Source organism: Anomaloglossus baeobatrachus, chromosome 6 (genome assembly GCF_048569485.1).
Source record: "Anomaloglossus baeobatrachus isolate aAnoBae1 chromosome 6, aAnoBae1.hap1, whole genome shotgun sequence".
Classification (NCBI taxonomy): Eukaryota; Metazoa; Chordata; class Amphibia; order Anura; family Aromobatidae; genus Anomaloglossus; species Anomaloglossus baeobatrachus.
In genome coordinates this window covers 216,509,110-216,522,391 of record NC_134358.1, presented here as the reverse complement: position 1 = coordinate 216,522,391, position 13,282 = coordinate 216,509,110, and the positions used below count along the sequence as shown (strand labels likewise).

The 13,282-nt window shown below is 49.5% G+C and overlaps 1 protein-coding gene across 2 annotated transcripts in view; it reads left to right on the top strand.

Annotated features, from left to right (window-relative positions):
- The window catches only part of GGNBP2 (gametogenetin binding protein 2), a 136,286-nt gene extending 124,819 nt beyond the window's left edge, over positions 1-11,467 (top strand). Inside the window, exons 12-13 of one of the 2 annotated variants that reach the window (XM_075314680.1) lie at positions 1,553-1,759; positions 10,807-11,467. In XM_075314680.1, the coding sequence (XP_075170795.1) occupies positions 1,553-1,759; positions 10,807-11,010 (411 nt within the window). In that variant the 3' untranslated portion in view covers positions 11,011-11,467. The remainder of the gene's footprint in view (positions 1-1,552; positions 1,760-10,806) is intronic. The other variant, XM_075314679.1, reaches the window with a different exon arrangement.
- Positions 11,468-13,282: the final 1,815 nt, after the last annotated feature.

Here is a 13,282-nt window from a genome sequence, read left to right as displayed (position 1 = left end):
AGCAGGTAAAAAGCAACGTGCGCACATACCCTAAGGGTGGGCGGTAAATGTACAGTGTAATTCCACTACTGGTCTGCAATGAAATGGCGCCTGAAGAGGTGCAAGCGCAGATCGAGATTTCGACTTAATGAAGACATCATTGAGTAGAGATCTCTATCTACAGCCGCTGGTGACATTTTATTGAAGGGGCCAGCCGTTGAATCACACTATACATGTGCCACCCACTCCAATGATACCAGCGGTGAGAAATTTTAAAAATGGAAGCAGGTCACTGAATCGAAGAGCTTTCAGACATGCAGAAAGTAAGTGGTGGGCAGAGGAGCAGAAGTCGACGCACACCCTAGGTCCTGCCTTAATGCACAAAGCTGTCATTCAAAGAAAACTTCAGAGGCCGATTAAACGAGGACCAGAGATCGAATGCCTTTTAATAAACAAACACTAAGCTGTAATGACCCATGACGTACTACATTTTCACTGTGCGTCACTAATGGACTATATTAAGCAGCAGCGGAGCCTGCTCCATACCTGGCAATTGCTGGCTGTGTTACAATAGCTGGCATCTGCTTGTAGTTATAGTACACAAAGTACTACACTTAAAAGTGTAGCTCCTCCCTCTGAGCTTATACACCCCCTGGTAGCCAGTCCTAGCCAGTTTATTGCTTTTTGTGAGGAGGCATACATCCACACATGCATTCTCATCTGATTTGTTTGACTTTTGGAAAGAGTTTGAAGAAAAGCGGGTCCATGTCTGGACTCCCGGCATGTCCCTTCTCACCCCACTGTGTCGGCGGTGTTGTTAAGGTTGATTTACAAGCCTGCAGCCTTACATGCCGCGCTCCTTCACCATCCCTTCTGGGCTCTGGCTTGAAGTGGGAGCCAGCACGGTCTCCATGCCTGGCAGGAGTCCTGTCTCCATCCACAGCCCCTTGAGGATTCTGTTGGACCGGAGCACTCATCCCCCAGGGACATGGCCCTGCGTCTCAGCAGCTAAGTACCTGAGACGTTTTATGTTGGGGGTCCCGGTTCTTTATTGTAAGGGGAGAGTATGCTGTATGTGATTGTTTTAACTTTTCCGGCGGGTTCTCTAGCTTTTGCCTGAGAACCGCGCCGATGGTGCCTGCTTGTCGGCCTCGCCTCTTAAATTTAGGCCCCGGCTTCGCCGGTGGCCTAGTTTCATTTTCCTGCCCTCGCATGTCACTCATGCAGAGGGACAGGTTCGGCTCCTCCCGGCGGCCGTTCTACACAAGGGACCTACCTACCACTGATTGCTTCACTTTATCTACATACTGCACGCAGTCACTGACAGAGGCGTTTAGATGGCAGCAATCACCCCTCCTCCTGTAACTGACCTCTCGGTCCTCCTGTGATGCTCACATAGGCGCATTTGAGAACAGTATGTAATTATTTGCCATTCTCACTTTTGTGCCTGCATTTGATGTTCCCCGTAATGTGTTGTTCAAGGAATGTCACCGCTGTAGAAGGAATGTTAACACTAAACTATTGGGTTTTTTTTTTGTTTTTGTTTTTTTCTTTCCTTGCCATTTTTCTCTAGACTTTAAAACCAGGAATCTGTCTTAGAGAACCATCATGCAATATGCACATTGATCAATCCAAAATTCCGAAGGCTGACAGATGCTGTTCTACTTTGGGAAGCACCAGGCAGAAATGTACACAACACAGAAGAGGGGAATCGCAGTCTGCACACACCTTACACCCTTCTGAAGTAGCAAAAGAACCAAAAAGCCTGAAAGAGATGCTGGTTAGTATGTTTGTTTGGTTTTTTATTTCAAATTTTGGGGGAAAAAAACAAACCTTTTCATAGAGGTTAGGTATATAACACTGAGAGCAATACCGCAGGTCCAGGATGTGGGGCACCTGAAACAACGGATACAGGAGGCCTGTGGTAGAATTTCTTCTGCGGTATTGCTCTCGGTGTGTCAGGAGCGGGAGAAGAGAATCGCGTTCACAATTCAACTCAATGAGCAGCACTTTGAGCACATCCTTTAGTGGGTTACTGTCGTTCCATGTCACAAACGTGTCTTACTCGATAATGAATAAAGCTACATTAAAAATGAGCACACCATTGTTTTTCTTGTGCAATTCTGTTTGATGTGTCACATGACCCATTGAAAAAAGTAAATTTGAATTCAAAATGGCGGCATTGCAGATGGGCGTCACCTGGCCTCAAATGTTTGGCCCCGCCCATGTAGTAATATGCCACAAACAGTAAGGTGATATCAGAAATCACTTCCATTTTATCAGGGTGTATCTATACATATGGCCCACCCTGTATCAGGAGAATAAACAGCAAATGCATTGTTTTCCTACATTTTCATTTACCGTATCTTTCGGACTATAAGACTCACTTTTTCTTTATCGTTCCTTTGGGAGACCCAGACCATGGGTGTTTAGCTTCTGCCTCCGGAGGACACACAAAGTACTACACTTAAAAGTGTAGCTCCTCCCTCTGAGCTTATACACCCCCTGGTAGCCAGTCCTAGCCAGTTTATTGCTTTGTGTGAGGAGGCATACATCCACACATGCATTCTCATCTGATTTTGTTTGACTTTTGGAAAGAGTTTGAAGAAAAGCGGGTCCATGTCTGGACTCCCAGCATGTCCCTTCTCACCCCACTGTGTCGGCGGTGTTGTTAAGGTTGATTTACAAGCCTGCAGCCTTACATGCCGCGCTCCTTCACCATCCCTTCTGGGCTCTGGCTTGAAGTGGGAGCCAGCACGGTCTCCATGCCTGGCAGGAGTCCTGTCTCCATCCACAGCCCCTTGAGGATTCTGTTGGACCGGAGCACTCATCCCCAGGGACATGGCCCTGCGTCTCAGTAGCTAAGTACCTGAGACGTTTTATGTTGGGGGTCCCGGTTCTTTATTGTAAGGGGAGAGTATGCTGTATGTGATTGTTTTAACTTTTCCGGCGGGTTCTCTAGCTTTTGCCTGAGAACCGCGCCGATGGTGCCTGCTTGTCGGCCTCGCCGCTTAAATTTAGGCCCCGGCTTCGCCGGTGGCCTAGTTTCATTTTCCTGCCCTCGCATGTCACTCATGCAGAGGGACAGGTTCGGCTCCTCCCGGCGGCCGTTCTACACAAGGGAGGGACACTCCCCACTGCTGGGGCGTCCCTCCTTCCCTGCAGGTCCCTATAGCCCTCCAGTTCCCGCTCTTTTATAGGAACGCCCTCTTCTCAGGCAGAGTTCACTCTGCTCTGGGACATCCTGCATTCTGCATCTCTGCTGAGGTGCTGCGACTGGGGGACCGGGCTTCGGGATCTTGGAGGGCACACAACACCGCGCTCAGCGGTCTGGTAAGCCACAGCCGGTCTCCGGTTGTGGACCTCTGTATATTCTCCCTGTGGTTCATTCTCTGCAAAGCCCCCACTCCAGCAGCATGTCTCACACAAGGAGCAAGGCTCCAAAGCTTTATTCTACATGCACTGCATGTAAGCTCCTGCTGCCTGAGCCGAGCACCTACCCACATTGTGATGTCTGCTCTAACTTGGCGGTGCCACAGCCTGGAGTCTCACCCCCAGTGGTCTCTCAGGCTGCTGCTGCACCTGTGACTGAACCCCCGGCCTGGGTAGAGTCCTTTTCTAGGTCCATATCCAAGTCATTTGCTGAGTCCATGGGACTTTTGTCCAGGACTTTGATGAATATGCATCAGCCTCCCTCACAGGGTGCCTCTAATACTCTTGACAGTCGACTCCTATCCTCTGACCTCCGTCCATCGGAGCTCACGGAGGATTCATCATCTGATTCCAGACCCCGTCCTTCTAAGAGAAGGCGCAGGGTTTCCTCCCCCTCCCCATCCCACGGCTCTGTCTCAAGAGCTGACTCTCAAGATGAGGAGGATGCCCTCACGGGGGGCTCGGAGGCTATGTATCCCATCGATTTTCTCTGAGGGTGACTCAGATCTTAGTGATTTGATTGCTTCTATTAATTCTGTGCTGGATCTCAATCCGCCAGTGTCAGAGGAGCAACTCTCTTTGGCAGAAAAACATCAGTTTACCTCGCCTAAGAGAGTGAAGAGTGTTCTTTAACCACTCCAGTTTTCAGACCGCTGTGACCAAACCCAGGGCCTGCCCTGACAAACGCTTTCCAAAGCGTGGTTCTGATGACCGGTTTCCATTTCCACCTGAGAGGTGGTCAAGGAGTGATCTCACTCCCCAAAGGTAGACCCTCCGGTGTCTAGGCTTTCAGCCCGGACCGTTGTCGGTGGCTGACTGCACCTCACTAAAGGATTCCACTGACCGTCAGATTGACCTTCTGGCCAAATCTGTGTATGAAGCTGCGGGGGCCGCGTTTTCCCCGACTTTTGCAGCAGTGTGGGCTCTCAAAGCCATCTCTGCTTCTCTAGAGGAGATGCATTCCCTCACCAAGGAATCTATGCCTGAGATGGTTACCTTAACTGCTCAGGCTTCAGCTTTTTCATCTTATGCCATGTCTGCCATGCTAGAGGCTGCTCACCGCACTGCGGTGGCTTCAGCTAATTCTCTTGTTATCCGCAGGATTTTGTGGCTTCGAGAGTGGAAGGAGGCCAGATGCTTCTTCCAAGAAATTTCTTGCTGGGCTCCCTTTTGCTGGTTCACGTCTGTTTGGTGAACAGCTGGATGAAATCATTAAAGAAGCTACTGGCGGGAAGAGTACTTCCATGCCACAAACCAAGACCAGGAAACCTGCCCAGGGTAGGAATCAATCGAGGTTTCGTTCCTCCAACTGGTCATCCTCTAAGCCTTCCGCCTCGTCCGCTAACTCAGCCAAGGATCAGACATCCAACTGGCGCCCAAAAGCGCGTCCGCAGAAGACCGCAGGAGGTTCTGCCACTAAGGCAGCTTCCTCATGACTCTCGGCCCGCTCCAGCCACGTCCTTAGTCGGTGGCAGGCTCTCCCACTTTGGCGATGCTTAGTTAAAGCAAGTCTCCGATCAGTGGGTGAGAGACATCATATCTCACGGCTACAGGATAGAATTCTCTTCCAGCCCTCCAAACAGATTTTTTCTCTCAACTCCCCCCTGCTCCAAGGCCGCCGCCTTCTCGCAGGCCGTGGTGTCCTTGCAGGCAAACGGAGTGATTGTCCCAGTTCCCGCTCAGGAACGGTTCAGAGGTTTTTACTCAAATCTCTTCCTAGTTCCAAAAAAGGACGGTGCCTTCCGGCCCATCCTGGATCTCAAGCTTCTCAACAAGCATGTCCGGGTGCAGCATTTTCGCATGGAGTCTCTGCGATCAGTCATTGCCTCTATGACCCAAGGGGAGTTCCTGGCATCCATCGACATCAGAGATGCCTATCTGCATGTGCCAATCGCAGTGTCACATCAGCGTTGGTTACGTTTTGCGATAGGAGAGGATCATTTCCAATTCGTGGCTCTCCCCTTCGGGTTAGCCACGGCCCCTCGGGTATTCACCAAGGTCTGGCGGCAGTGATTGCGGTCCTGCACCTCCAGGGGTTAGCAGTGCTTCCTTATCTGGACGACCTTCTGGTCAAGGGTACATCCAGCGCAGACTGTCAGCGGAGTGTTTCGCTCACTCTCGCCACCCTAGCCAATTCGGGTGGATTGTCAATCTTCCCAAATCCACTCTGACTCCGACCCAGAGTCTCACGTACCTAGGGATGCAGTTCGAGACTTTGCCGGCACTTGTGAAGTTGCCCTTAATCAAACAGCAGTCTCTCCGGCTAGCGGTGCGCTCTCTCCTGAGGCCCCGCCGTTATTCCCTCAGGCGCCTGATGCAGGTGCTGGGTCAAATGGTGGCCTCCATGGAGGCGGTTCCCTTTGCCCAGTTCAATCTGCGTCCTCTGCAGCTGGACATTCTCCGCTGTTGGGACAAGCGGCCTTCCTCCTTACAGAGGTTAGTGGCTGTCGCCACGGACCAGGAGCTCTCTTCAGTGGTGGCTTCGACTCCTCTCCCTGTCCCAAGGGCGCTCCTTCCTGACTCCGTCCTGGGTGATTCTCACCACGGATGCCAGCCTATCCGGCTGGGGAGCGGTACGTCTCCACCACAGAGCACAGGGCACTTGGACTCCGTCCGAGTCAGCCCTTTCAATCAATGTGCTGGAATCCAGAGCTGTGTTTCTAGCTCTCCTAGCCTTTCACCACCTGTTGGCGGGCAGGCACATTCCAGTCCAGTCAGACAACGCGACAGCGGTTGCCTACATCAATCACCAAGGCGGGACACGCAGCCGCCTGGCAATGTTGGAGGTCCAACGCATTCTTCAATGGGCGGAGGACTCCAAGTCCACCATATCCGCAGTCCACATCCCTGGCGTAGAAAACTGGGAGGCAGATTATCTCAGCCGTCAATCCGTGGACGGTGGCGAGTGGTCCCTGCACCCGGCAGTGTTTTAGTCAATCTGCCGCAAGTGGGGCACTCCGGACATGGACCTAATGGCTCCCGTCACAACAACAAGGTTCCGGTTTACGTGGCTCGCTCCCACGATCCTCAGGCCTTCGCCGCGGACGCTCTGGTTCAAGACTGGTCCCAGTTTCGTCTGTCCTACGAGTTTCCCCCTCTAGCTCTCTTGCCCAGAGTCCTGCGCAAGATCAGAATGGAGGGCCGTCGAGTCATCCTCATTGCACCGGACTGGCCCAGGCGACCTTGGTATCCGGACCTGCTCCAACTGTCCGTGGAGATGCCGTGGCATCTTCCGGACCGTCCAGACCTGCTCTCGCAAGGTCCGTTTTTCCGCCTGAATTCTGCGGCACTCAAATTGACGGCGTGGCTCTTGAGTCCTGGATTTTGACGGCTTCTGGTATTCCTCCTGAAGTCATCTCTACCATGACTCTGGCCCGTAAGTCTTCCTCCGTCAAGATCTATCACAGGACTTTGAAACTTTTTCCTGTCCTGGTGTCGCTCTTCCGGCCATTTTCCTTGGCCATTCTCGTTGCCGACCCTTCTGGGTTTTTTTTTTTACAGTCCGGTATGCAGCTAGGACTGTCCCTCAACTCTCTCAAGGGACGAGTCTCAGCTCTATCAGTGCTGTTCCAGCGGCGTCTCGCCCGGCTGGCTCAGGTCCGCACTTTCATGCAAGGTGCGTCTCACATCATTCCGCCTTATCGGCGGCCCTTGGATCTCTGGGACCTTGGTCCTCACGGTATTGCAGAAACCCCCTTTCGAGCCCCTTAGGGAGGTTTTTTTGTATCGTCTTTCTCAAAAGGTGGCCTTTCTAGTTGCCATAACTTCTCTCAGGGGAGTCTCTGATTTGGCTGCGCTCTCCTCGGAGTCACCTTTTTTGGTTTTTCACCAAGACAAGGTAGTTCTCCGTCCGTCCCCGGACTTTTATCCTAAGGTGGTCTCTCCCTTCCACCTTAACCAGGATATTTCCTTGCCTTCCTTCTGTCCGGCCCCTGTTCATCGCTTTGAGAAAGCGCTGCATACTCTAGATCTGGTGCGTGCTCTCCGGATTTATGTGTCTCGCACCGCTGCGCTTAGGCGGTGCACCTCTCTTTTTGTGCTAACCACAGGGCGGCGCAAGGGTCTCTCTGCTTCTAAGCCGACCTTGGCCCGTTGGATTAGATCGACCATTTCGGACGCCTACCAGAGTACTCGGGTGCCTCCCCCGCCGGGGTTCAAAGCACACTCGACCAGAGCTGTCGGTGCCACTTGGGCTTTTAGGCACCAGGCTACGGCTCAACAAGTCTGTCAGGCTGCCACTTGGACTAGCCTGCATACCTTTTCGAAGCACTACCAAGTGCATGCTCATGCTTCGGTAGATGCGAGCTTGGGCAGACGCATCCTTCAGACGGCTGTCGCCCACTTGTGAAGTTAGGCTCCGCCTACTTCTTAGTTTTTTCTGTTTATTCCCACCCAGGGACAGCTTTGGAACGTCCCATGGTCTGGGTCTCCAAAAGGAACGATAAAGAAAAAGAGAATTTTGTTACTTACCGTAAATTCTTTTTCTTATAGTTCCGTATTGGGAGACCCAGCTCCCTCCATGTTGCCTGTTGGCAATTTTCTTGTTCCGTGTGTTATCACCGGCTGTTGTCGTGGACAGAGTCTCCAGTTGTTCCGGTACTCGGTTGTACTTGTGGGTGGCTATTCTCCTTCAGCTTTTGCACTAAACTGGCTAGGACTGGCTACCAGGGGGTGTATAAGCTCAGAGGGAGGAGCTACACTTTTAAGTGTAGTACTTTGTGTGTCCTCCGGAGGCAGAAGCTAAACACCCATGGTCTGGGTCTCCCAATACGGAACTATAAGAAAAAGAATTTACGGTAAGTAACAAAATTCTTTTTTTTTTTTTCCCCAAATATTGGGGGAAAGTGGGGGGGTGCGTCTTATAGTCTGAATGTAGGGCATGACTGCGGGGAATGAGGGTGCTGCGGGGGAACGCGTCATCTGTGGCATGCACAGGCTGTAGCAGCGCCTGCCGTAACCAAACCACGTGGGCCCGCTCATTTCATATGCATGCATCCTCCCGTCCATCTCTCAGCACTGAAGCTGGAGCCGACAAGTGGGCGGGATGATGGGCGTGGGGTGCGTGCATAATTAGCAGCCGGCCCGCGTGATCACCCCTGGCAACTACAGCCTGGAGTGATCGTGTGGCTATATTCACTGCCCCTCCACGCATAATCATTTGCGTGGGGGGCAGTGAATAAGTACGGTATACTCACATAGTTACATAGTTACTTAGGTTGAAAAAAGATCTAGGTCCATCTAGTTCAACCTTCCTCCCCCAGTTCTACATTTAGTCACTAAGTCATTTATAACCAACAATGTTTTGTGTACTGAGGAAATCATCCAGCCCTTTTTTAAAAGCTGTTATAGTATCTGCCATTACTACCTCTTGTGGTAGTGTATTCCACAGTCTGACCGCTCTAACTGTAAAGAACCCTTTCCTATTTAGGTGTCGGAATCGCTTTTCTTCCACTCGCAGTGAGTGCCCCCTGGTCCTTAGTATTGTTTTCGGAAGAAATAAGTCATGTGCCAGTCCTTTAAATTGACCACACATGTATTTATACATATAAATGAGATCTCCTCTGAGACGTCTTTTTTCTAAGCTAAACATATCTAACTTTTTTTCAACCTGCCATCATATGGGAGGCCTTCCATTCCTTGTAGTAATTTAGTTGCCCGCCTTTGAACTGACTCTAACTTCTGAATGTCCTTTTTAAAATGCGGAGCCCAAAACTGGATCCCATATTCCAGATGTGGCCTTACAAGTTATTTATAGAGGGGTAACAATACGTTGGGATCACGGGATCTAATCTCTCTTTTTTTTTTATACACCCTAAAATCTTGTTTGCTTTAGCAGCTGCTGCTTGACATTGAGTGCTGCTGCTCAGCTTATTTGTAATGAGAATACCCAAGTCCTTCTCCTGTTCTGTAGTCCCGAGTTTACTTCCATTTAATGTATACGCAGCTATAGGATTACTCCGTCCTAGGTGCATTACTTTACATTTATCAACATTAAATCTCATTTGCCAAGTATCTGCCCATTCTGACATCTTATCCAGATCTTTTTGTAATATTGTACTATCCAGGTCAGTTTTTAATATCCTACATAGTTTGGTGTCATCGGCAAAGACTAACACTGTACTATCAATCCCATCCACAAGGACATTAATAAAGAGAGTAAAAAGAATCGGTCCAAGCACAGATCCCTGCGGCACCCCACTGCTGACTATAGCCCATTTAGAGAATGTACCATTTATGACTACTCTTTGTTTCCTATCTTTTAGCCAATTCCTTACCCAGTTGCATATTGTGTCCCCTAGTCCTTGCTTCTGGAGCTTTAGTATAAGGCTATTATGTGGTACAGTATCAAATGCCTTTGCAAAGTCCAAATAAATCACATCAGCTGCATTACCAATATCCAGGTTTGAACTTACCCCCTCATAGAACCCCAACAGGTTGGTTAGACACGACTTATCTTTCATGAATCCATGCTGTTTGTCAGTTATCATATTATTTTCTGCAATATATTTTTGCATGTCATCCCTTAAAATGCCCTCAAAAACTTTGCATACTACTGATGTCAGGCTTACTGGACGGTAGTTGCCTGGATCTACCCTCTTACCTTTCTTAAATATCGGTACCACATCAGCAATCCTCCAATCCTGAGGCACCAACCCTGTTACAAGTGAGTCTAAAAAGATCACAGTTCCCTGCAGCATCGCAATGTCCTCCTGTCTGCCGTCTCGCTGATGTGTGTGGAGAGCTGTGAGCACAGCGATGACGTCATCCCTGTGCACACTGCTCCACACACATCAGTGGGCAGGCAGACAGGAGGACATCGCAATGTCCTTTTATAAAGAAAATAAAACTTTTTAAAATCTCTAGAATTTGCCTTTAAAGGGAACCTGTCACCGGATATTTAGAATACTCCCCTAACTGTCGGTGCAGAGCAGACTGGTCGGATGGGCGTCTCCAAGTCCGCGCCTCCTCTTTCGGCCATCTTTATCCTTCTTCTGAAGCTAGTGTGGATGACACGTTCTAAGTTATCTACACTAGCCGACAGTGAGGTCCCGCGCAGGCACACTACAATACTTTGATCTGCCCCTGCGCAGGACCTCACTGTCTGCTAGTGTAGATGACGTAAAACGTGTCATCCACACTAGCTTCAGAAGAAGGATAAAGATGGCCGAAAGAGGAGGTGCGGACCCGGAGAACGGAGCCGCTCATACGACCAGTCTGCTCTGCACCGACCGTTAGGTGAGTATTATAAACCTCTGGTGACCGGTTCCCTTTAAGAAAAAATGTACATTTCCCAGGGTAGTGAAAGTATTGGTTCCGTATGGGTTGGTGAATTGCAGATATCGGTGACATGCCTTACACATTTTTGTCTAATTTATATTTCATCTTTGTCCTCAGGATGAATCAGAATGCACTTCAGAAGAGGAAGATGGGCTTTCTCAAGATGAAATCCAGACCTTTATGGCAAACAACCAGTTATTTTACAGCAAGCGTCAGCAGTTCAGGCAGTATCTGAAGGAAAAATTTAACAAATACTGTCTCCTACATGATCACAAGAAGGCTCTATGCAGTAGCTGGTTGGCAACAGCCGGAGCATTTTAAAATGATAAAATTGAACCACTGCTGTTTTTCGTTATAATAATAATAATTAAAACTACTCCCTTGCTTCTGTCTGTGTTTTTGATTATATTTTTTTAATAATTTGATCTGCAGTTTAATTTTTACCAGATTTTTCCCTTTTTCTGTTAAGGTCATAGGTCAGAAGTCTATTTTGACTTTTGGAACTTGTAATTTCTTAAGTCTCTTCACAAGTTTAACCCGGTCACTGGTTCTTCTTGGTTTATCTTAGTTTTCTGGTTTATTTCAATGTTTTCCTTTAATACCCCATGCTTTCAAAGTTTAGCATAAAAATATTGTAATAGTAAGTTTTGTTCCAAACAGCAAAGAAATGAGCAGAGTATACAGTTTAATAAAGCAGACATCCAGTTGCTGAATGTTTTGGATGTGATAATGTTTAAGTGCAATGTGCAGAACTGAAAAATAAAGAATATTTATTAATATGCATAGCAAAGAGTTGGTATTTGTATTTCTGCTTTTCAGAGGTGAAGGTTGATTCTCCCTACACCTCTACAGGGAACTCATTATGGTGGCTATCTAGGAGCAAAAATAAAGCTTCCCCTTTTTTTTTTTTCTTCAATTAGTTGCTTTCCAGTAGAGAGTTTATCTCTGGTGACTGGAAAACCTGTAGGTGTAAAAGAAAAAAAAAAAAAAGTGCCGCCTCTCCGCTTCCCTCAATGGTATCCTGTCCTAAGAAGCAAAGACTTGTAGAACCCAGGTGTTGTCTGGATGTGGGATGGGAAGATTTCACCCTGTTATCTGTGCGGCTGTATCCCTAATGAGTGTTGAGCGCAGTTGCGCAATCTACCCTCATTTCTCGTTCGTCTCATTGGGGAAAACAAGACCATGGGATTTGTCTGCTGCCAACTGGAGGCTCATTTAAAATATTGGTCTGCACACAATATATGAGAGGAGTGGGAATAACCCAATAATGTCCAAAAGATAAAATCCACCGCACTCGGTAGTAATTGTGAATACTTGATTAAAGTTTATTCATAAAGGCTGCACACAAGTGAAGATTAAAGTACTGTATTTCTCTGACTCCTCATTGGGGGACACAGGACCATGGGTGTTATGCTGCTTATCCATAGGAGGACACTAAGTAGATGCAAAGATGTTAGCTCCTCCCCTGCAGTATACACCCCCTGGCCCAGCCAGGCTACTTCTGTTTTAGCTTAGTGTCTATAGGAGGCACATCTCTGCAGACTACTGCAGCAAGAATTTTTTGTTTCTTTGTCGCTCCATTGGGAGACCCAGACAATTGGGTGTATAGGCTATGCCTCCGGAGGCCGCACAAAGTATTACACTTAAAAGTGTTAAGCCCCTCCCCTTCTGCCTATACACCCCCCGTGCTCCCACGGGCTCCTCAGTTTTTTGCTTTGTGCGAAGGAGGTCAGACACGCACGCACAGCTCCACAGATTGGTCAGCAGCAGCTGCTGACCATGTCGGATGGAAGAAAAGTGGGCCCATATAGAGCCCCCAGCATGCTCCCTTCTCACCCCACTCTTGTCGGTGGTGTTGTAAGGTTGAGGTATCCATTGCGGGTACGGAGGCTGGAGCCCACATGCTGTTTTCCTTCCCCATCCCCCTCAGGGCTCTGGGTGAAGTGGGATCCTATCGGTCTCCAGGCACTGAGACCGTGCTTCATCCACAACTCCTGTGGAGCCTGCTGGATAGGAGCCGGGTATCGTTCAGGGACATGGCCCTGCTACTTGGAGGTACTCTGTATCCCTGTGGGGACAGCGCACAGCAACACTCCAGCTTTGCTGGGTGTGCTAGTGCACCGGGGACCACGGCGCTGACCGGGTTAATATGTGCCATTACACACTCAGCGTTGCTGAGTGTGTTTATGTATAGGGACTGCCGCACTGACCGCCGCGGCCATGGAAACACTGCGGCGCGGCTGGGACTTGTAGTGCGCCGGGGACTTTCACGCCGGCCGCGCTTTTACGGCGGCCGCGTTTATTACTAGAGTCCCCGGCTTTTTGCGGCCTAGTTTCCTTTCCTCCCGCCCACAGCCCTGACAGGCAGGGGAAGGGCGGGACGCTGCACAGAACGAGCAGCACTGAGGGCTGGAGCATGCTTTGCATACTCCACCCCTCTCACTGTGCACAGTGCGGGCACCAGTTCCCGCTCTTTCTGGGTCACGCCCACGGCTCCCTCCTCTCCTCAGGACGCCGGCAGCCATTCCTGTCAGCTCCTCGGACGCTGCAGAGGGGGACAAAGTCTGGGAGACCCAGGCAGGGACTCTGGTGG